The sequence below is a fragment of the Limulus polyphemus genome, unplaced genomic scaffold (assembly GCF_000517525.1).
Source record: "Limulus polyphemus unplaced genomic scaffold, Limulus_polyphemus-2.1.2 Scaffold41, whole genome shotgun sequence".
Classification (NCBI taxonomy): Eukaryota; Metazoa; Arthropoda; class Merostomata; order Xiphosura; family Limulidae; genus Limulus; species Limulus polyphemus.
Genome location: NW_013665651.1, coordinates 788,912 through 797,223, shown reverse-complemented (window position 1 = coordinate 797,223; position 8,312 = coordinate 788,912). Strand labels below are relative to the sequence as shown.

Below are 8,312 nucleotides of genomic sequence, written 5' to 3'. Positions count from 1 at the left end.
CGAAATTCCAAAACAAACAACAATAAATCAGAAAGGTGGTTACAGATTCAGAGTTACCGGTAGTTCGAAGGAAAAAAAAAATACCTTTTTAACACTTGACTGTTTGTAAGAGTAATAATTATATATAGAAAAAAAAATAGATTAACAACACTTATATAACACAGATGGTTTCCAAAGTTATCTTGGATTTCCTTGAAAGTTGTTAGACTAAATGAAATAGATCTTAAGAACACAAAAAAGTTTCTGTACTGATTCTTCACGAGTTATGGGTTTGGGTGACATGACAGCGACGCCGAAGAGTCTTAGATAAGTAACTCTCTTGCAGGGAGATTGTCAACTATCGAGCAGCTTCGCGACTGTCGTTTCTGAAATCTATCTGCCACTGGCTGCGCTCATCACTATTATGCATGATTGGCATCTGTAGCATTGATTGGCGTGGTCGCAATAGCAACTTAGCCAATGAGAGCCGTTGTTATGATCAGGAGCGTTAACACCAGCAAATGAGCTTCCTTTCCAGCAATGCACCTCCCGATCAAATGTGAGTCCTATCCATGGCCCCAGCTCCTCCCTTGTGTTTATTCCCGATAGTGTTGTTCTAAGCATGAGAACAGGCGATCGTAAAAGGGATCAAGGCTCGCATCACTTCTCACTGAGGCAGGGGAGCCCAGCCTGAGAGCTATCGGACACTGACACTTTATTGCCTGTATACGGCTTGTGAAGAAGCCTTATCTGTAGTGTGATCCTTAACTCTTTCAGCGAATGGCGCTAGGCCTAGGGCCTGCCGCCGTCCCCGTATCGGGATACACTCCCATGCTCATTCTCCCTACCCTGAACTTTACGGTGGGCCAGGTGGCTGCAGTGTGTGAGACGCTCGAGGAGAGCGGAGACATTGAACGTCTGGGCCGATTCCTGTGGTCGCTGCCCGTCGCTCACCCGAACTGTGCGGACTTGAACAAGAACGAAGCAGTGCTCCGAGCCCGGGCGCTTGTGTCTTTCCATACGGGCAACTTCCGTGAATTGTATCACATCCTAGAAAATTACCGTTTTTCTAAGCATTCCCACGCTAAGCTGCAGGCTATGTGGCTCGAGGCACACTATCACGAGGCAGAGAAACTCCGCGGCCGACCGCTAGGTCCAGTAGACAAATACCGGGTTAGGAAGAAATTTCCCTTACCCCGGACCATCTGGGACGGAGAACAGAAAACTCATTGTTTCAAGGAACGCACGAGAAGTCTTTTACGAGAATGGTATCTACAAGATCCCTATCCAAATCCGACGAAGAAGCGAGAACTGGCGCAAGCAACCGGCCTCACCCCGACCCAGGTGGGAAACTGGTTCAAGAACCGTCGCCAGAGGGATCGTGCTGCTGCTGCGAAAAATAGGTAAGTTTAAAACATTGGTTAAATACCAGATAATCTAAATATAAAACATTCGATATGCACGCTATCTTATTGGGACAGAATATCTGAAGCTGGCGTCAGGTTTCCTCATGGTACAAAAGAAAACAGCCTATCACCACTTTCAGTATTAAACATTATAGCAAACTATGCATACAACATAGTAGGATAATCTCAAATGACACTCAAGCCTTTTACCCATCCACGCTATTCGACAAACCCTATTTTTAACGTTCACAGAATCTTAATAAATTTAGAGCTTGCATTTATTAAATAAATTTACATTTTTTTATATCTTAAAATTGTTGAGATTTATATGTGGAGCAGCTTATAACAGACTGAGACAAATGTGTCACTAAGATGCATTATGCAAAATAAGTAAACTCTTGGAGCTTAACTGCTAACAATAACCAAATAACCCCGAAACCACATTTAGTTAACTCTTTACTTAAGAGTTCAACGTAAAGTTAGGTAGTGGGCGAAAATGAATAACCAATGTTTTTACTCGGTGTTAAACGTATATTGGTACTCTGTCGCTAGAATTTAGTCAGCTAACTTCATACTTAGTTAACACCCTTATGCTGACGTTGTATTAACACGTACCGTTTCTGATACAGCAACTGAATCTAAATAATATGCCTTTTATAAGGTTCGCGCAAACGTTCTGTTAAGTAGGTGAATATGTTAAGTGATTTTGTTTATAAAACAATTCTTTTGGTGCTAAAACAGAAATAATTGATATATTATTTTATTTTCATACTGTTACCATTGGATTTCTTCATTTTGACTGGTTTTGGTTTTATTCTTTCTTTCATTAGTTTTATTCAAGAAGAACCATAAGATCATACATATATAACAAAATAACGAATCATTAGCTAAATATTAAATTTTTTTTAGAAAAAGAGTGCTTTCACAAAGTTAAAGTTGCCGGTCGTTCAATATGGACCCCATTTTTGTATTTTTGGATTAACTCAGTTTTCTATCAGACTTCTCATTTACACGCTTAAATCAATTTTAACATCATTTTTAAATCTGTATGTATATTATATAGGCCTGTACTACTGACATCATGTATTACCTGTGACACTCGTCACTTTGCATCATTATAGTATAATACAATATGGGTGTTTGCATGTTCACTAGTATATATTAGATGTGGTATCATACGTTACTTTTGTTAATAATAGATTGATTTATTAGATCAATACAGACATTATTGTTTAAACGTTCTTTGCCGGTTCGCATAATGGTGATCTCAATACCACTAATCATCTACATAAACACCTGTTGAGCATTCTAACCGTATAATCTGTTTTATATATATGCGTTCGTCTGGATTAGGTGGATGCACGGATGAACAATTGATATGATAGCATCACATCTCCATTCCAATTCATCATTGTGACCCAACATTCACGCGATGGTTTTTGTCAGAATCTGAATGTTTCTATATTATTATGATATGTAAGATATTTGGTATTTTAAACCTGAGTGTCACCTTATGCGACACTTGAGATAAACGACTAGGTCACAAACCTCAAGACTCAGTCACCTCTCATTTAGCATTGCTGATCAGAGGGAGGGCAACCAATAAATAGCGCCCACCGCCTATGCAACTACTCTTAAGCGAATAGTGGAATTAACTATTATAACGCGCTCACTGCTGAAAGTGCGGATTACACTTAGCAGTATATCGTGACTCGATCTTTGGACCTCTCGATCCGCATCCGTACACGCCAAGAACTAGGCCACGCCAGGTTTTGTAAGATAAGACATCTCAATCAGGGTCATCGCTAATGAGAATGAAAATGAAAAATTTAACTTGTTGTGTTAACTATCTCGAACTGTAAAAGTTAGACTACGATTTTGAAAAACTCGTCTATAGATGTACCAATATGTACAACAGCGAAAAATGAAGCGAATTTCTTAACATGTCGCATATATTTTTAAAATCTGGTGTGTTTATCACGTTTGACTTAACATGGTATGTTTGCATATAGCAAGATCCTATAACACTATGTTTTGCTATGCAAGTTAATTCAAATTCTTTGGAATGTGATATGACCAAAACCTGCTACACCGACAATAATGATCACTTAAAGATCTGAACTGTCAAAACGTGGTCTCAATGTTACACCGACAATAATGATCACTTAACGATCTTAACTGTTTTGATTAAAATGCGAATGGCTTTATGAACAACGTCGGGAATTAGTTGATGACTTTCAGAAATCATGAGAACGGCACCATGTAATCCATTCTTTATGTCATTTTTTATATGCTGGAAATGTTCATGAAAACAGATAATGGCTCGAAAATATTGTTTTTACATAACTTTAGTAGATTACAAACAGACATAAAACAAACTAATTAACTTGCACGAAGACCCTTCAGCTGCTTTGCGTGTATTATAAGCACGTGTTTTTTTGTTGTTGTTGTTTCTGTCCTGAATGTTGCTTGGCCTGATTATTCTTTCAATTCTAGAAATCAGTAAAATTGTATAGTATAGTTCGTTTTTCCAAGCTTCCTGGGCGGTAAGGTGTTGTTTTCGCCTTGATGAAGATTAACAGTGACCAAATAGCAAAGTCGGAGAGAGGAAACAGTCGGTAGTAAAGTCTATAAAGTTTGTATTCTATGCACATATATATAGATACCCATACAAAGAAAGGCTTGTAAATTAACTATATATATATATATACTATTATATATATAAAATATACAACAAAAGACTATATATATATTTCGGGATACTTTTTTAATAACTACGTATGTTATACATATATTGTTAATGAAAGTTTATTTTCTGCCATAGGTCTACTTTTCACTTAAAACATTAACTTATTTTTTTGCTTAGTCCAATCATAATATATCTACTAGTGTGTTTAAGTCCTTTCAAAATACTATAATAGTACTTGCCTGAATTTAATGCTTTAGAATTAAAAAACAAACAAAAAAGAACAAACGTGGTAACCATTATGAGCCTGAAGAAAAGAATCTATAAAAAGTTGAACTCGATGAATCATATGATACATAATGAAACACTCCTGCATAACTTTTCATTTATGAATAGTAAATCACCTCAAACATACCGTATAATTTCTATTCCTTTTTCACGAGACTTTCGCACCCTTTCGAAAGCTATTACACCGGAAACTATTTAACTGAAAATAATTATTATTGTTACCATAATCTGTTTACAAAAGGTGCGGGAATGAATAGTGCACCTAATATATATATAAAAAGAGCATTAATTATAGATGGTAGTTTTTATTTAATTTATTATTCATGTACATAAGAAATTATGTATGTATTCTGAATTTGAAGAAAACATATTTGGCTGTGGCTTAGGTTCATATGTGTGACTTTTTCATTGAGTACCAGAGGCTGGTTGTGTTTTTATTAGTAGTCTCCCACTTAACAGACTTTTTTGGGTGATGAGAATGTTTCTCTTTCTACACGAGATTTATGAATTATGTTGTAGCGAAACAAAGTTTTTAAAACTGTAATTAAAAAGTTTTTCACAACTAATTATATATCTTAACCATCATGTTTAGAGTTTTAAAACCAAGTGAACTTGCATGAATTAGAATCACCGCAGATGTAATTAAGTCTGATTTTTCTTTTACGAAAAGTGTCGTAGATACGCAGGGCAGAATAATGAATTCCTATATTTTAAAAGCACTGCATGCTTGTTAGCATAAACAAGGACAATCCTGCAGCATTGAATATACATGTATTCAATATTCATAATAAAAGGTGCATAGTTTTATTAGCATGGTTCGTGATTACGGAACACGCTCCTAACGAGCCAGATCTTTTCATACGAAATACGCTGTTTTACACAAGGTTGTTCGGGCTACTGTTCGCATGCAACTTCTCCGGACCAGGTTTTCAAGTTGTCTCTATTTAAACCTTTTTGTTCCGCCTGCCGTTCACTCATATTGCGTGCAAGATGCTGTGCTGCAGAGTCACGCTATGTAGAATCGTTTCCGTCCCCGTGAGAGACTCAAGAACACCAGTGATCCCTTTCATGACATATTGATGAAGTTTGACTAGTAAAATACAAATTTTATTTCATATACTGCTGTAGACTACAATCACTCTGGTATGGACGGTACGAAAGATAAGACCGGTGGTGTTAACTATGACTGGGGGCTTAAATAGTTCATAATCATTGCTTTATACCGGATCTACGTGTGTTTATGTATGTAACACAAAAACACACATACATATATATCTAATAGTAACTGTAATTAGACACACACACATATACTCTTGAATGTAAGACCAAACACAACAAAATTTCTATAACAAGATAATTCTCTTAACACATATCTCACTTCCGCATATTTTGGTGTTGGGAATTGCTTTCCACCACTCAATAAAAGGGCCCGGCATGGCCAGGTGGTTAGGGCGCTCGACTCGTAATCTGAGGGTCGCGGGTTCGAATCCCCGTTACACCAAACATGCCAACCTTCGCCTTTGCCTGGTCCCAAGTCCAGGATGAGAAACGAGGAGGGTTGGGAGCGGGGCTAGCAACTCCACCCCGTAAAAACCAACCTGCTACAAGTAACTACAACAACACCTTCCGTTGGTGAGGTGTTGTTGTGGCCCTATGCTCCACTGGGAGTTTACAGGAATAAAAAAACAAAAAAAACATCGATATTAATTAAATAACTTACTACATAAATACAAATTGCTCTTAAATATCTAGATTTAATTACTCTTAAAGACCTATCTTTAAAGGTAACATCAAACTGCCACGTATGACAAGCCTATTTACAATATGGCCGTATATGGTGTGTTTTATAGCAGTGTGATATAGGCCTACGTAAACATTTGGAAATAATTAGAATAAACCTTTACGAGCACGTTTATATATATTATCGTGCCAAATAGATTGTAAAGAATTACTTAAAATTTTCAAACAAAAGCGTGCAAACTGATAGGATTTGTTGTATGTCAAATCTGACAAATTTTCCGTGCTTTGATATACATACACACACAACATCAAACGTCTGTTTTTTGCTATGTTGTATCAAATTTACGCTATCGTTTCTCCGTGATTATTACAGATTCCTTAAGCCTCTTGTTACGCTTAATTTATTAGTAAATATTATGGGTATGCGAGGTCACTTCTCTACATAAAAATAAATTTACGCTTTTTATTATATTCGAAACATATATATGCATGGAATTAGAGAAATGTTTACACTTTGTATATATGATATAGTCAAGCATTCTAACCACTAGGCCACACTCAATCTTTGCAAACGTGGATTCCAAGCTTTAAAAGCTGGTTGAAACTGTTTTAAAAATTTTCCACTTCTATTAAACAAGTCCCCTGGTGGGTCAGCGGTAAGTTTACGCACTTAGAACTGTAAAATCCGGGACTCGATTCCCCGCGGTGAATAGCCTATTGTGCAGCTTTGCGCTAAAAAAGGAAAAGAAAAAAGCAAAACAAAACAACAACAATGATCTAATAAACAGGCCTAGGAATTGTAGGTCTAGTTTCTTCAATAGTCGGAGTAATCGCTCGGTAACTACAGCGGCACAGGCTGCAATCACGCACAGTTTTGGCTTAGTCTATTCACAAAATTTACAAGGAAGTCATTAATTTATTAGGCGATCCACTCCAATATTTTGTTACATTTATTACTTGATATTTCCTAGAATGTGTATCTAAGTTACATGTATTAGAAGCTTAAATTAACTGCATGATATTTTTTTAATTTTTAAATAAAAGACGTGTTTTTTGTGTGTTTTTTTTTGAAATACAAAATACGATTCAGTTGAGTATGTTTGTAAAGTGGGAATAGTCAATACGGAAAGCCTTTCAACAATATTCACTACATTTAATAATATTTAATAATACGTTTATTTAGACTGTAAGTAAGAAGGGTGTATTTTCAACTGGTCAATAATGTGATGGTACAAACAGCGTCGGGATTTGTATGTATATATATGTGTAGGATAACTTTTATCATGTTAATGAATTCAAGTGAAACATGATTGATATGCATAATGTAAAAAAAAATAATATTGTATTCTACGTATGTATCGCTTTGAACACAAAAGTATCGTATTCTTGCGAAATATGATTTTTACTAAGTTTTTTCGTGTACGAATATTTATTCTCTACGTGTCAAATGATTAAGTGAGTGACCCTGACCTTTACACTTTTGAACTGAGTAGTGCTTTGGTTTTACATTACATGAAATATAATTTTCATTGTATTAGTTTCTTACTTTGTGGATAATCATATTTCAAGTGGCAAATGATCAGATGAGTGACCCTGACTTTTGCCCTTTTGAACTAAGTAATACTGTAGTTTTATATTATGTGAAGACTAGTTTTTCTACTAAGTTCGAAAACATACGACCTTTTTAGGCAACAGGTATCATAGTTTTCTGTTACGTGAATGTTAAAATCTTGTTAAAATCCAACCGTTTAGAAGTTTGTAACACTCTAGGTGAAACAAATTCAAAACACATACTTTTGTGAGAGGGCTATCTGTACACTGTGGAATGCGATGCATGGTAAGCCTGCGATAAAACTTTCATCACCAGTTGTAACTTCTACGTCAGTTGCACGACCGCTTAGGTCTAATCAATAAAACTTGAAACGTCCTTTCAGTTGACCTAAACATGACTGATGACACGTGAAGGAAAGGAAATAATTACTTTACCATTAGCCGTATCACATAAGTAGGGCTTTTTTTTTGTCAGAAAAAAAAAAAGAGACAGAAATCAATACCAACATGATGTTTTATTACAGCCTGTGAATACTATAGTGATTCTTTCTCATAGACTTGGCTTGTAAATGGTGTAAACTGTACATTGCGGACATTAATTTGGAGCTATGAATAAACACGCTAACTTGTTCTATACATAAGATACGAGGACTTATTATCAG

The 8,312-nt window shown here is 35.9% G+C and overlaps 1 protein-coding gene across 1 annotated transcript in view; it reads left to right on the top strand.

Annotated features, from left to right (window-relative positions):
• Positions 1-629: 629 nt before the first annotated feature.
• Positions 630-8,312, top strand: part of LOC106461906 (homeobox protein SIX6-like) — a 30,258-nt gene continuing 22,575 nt past the window's right edge. The window contains exon 1 of the mRNA XM_022389039.1: positions 630-1,382. Coding sequence (XP_022244747.1) covers positions 760-1,382 — 623 coding nt within the window. The 5' untranslated portion in view covers positions 630-759. The remainder of the gene's footprint in view (positions 1,383-8,312) is intronic.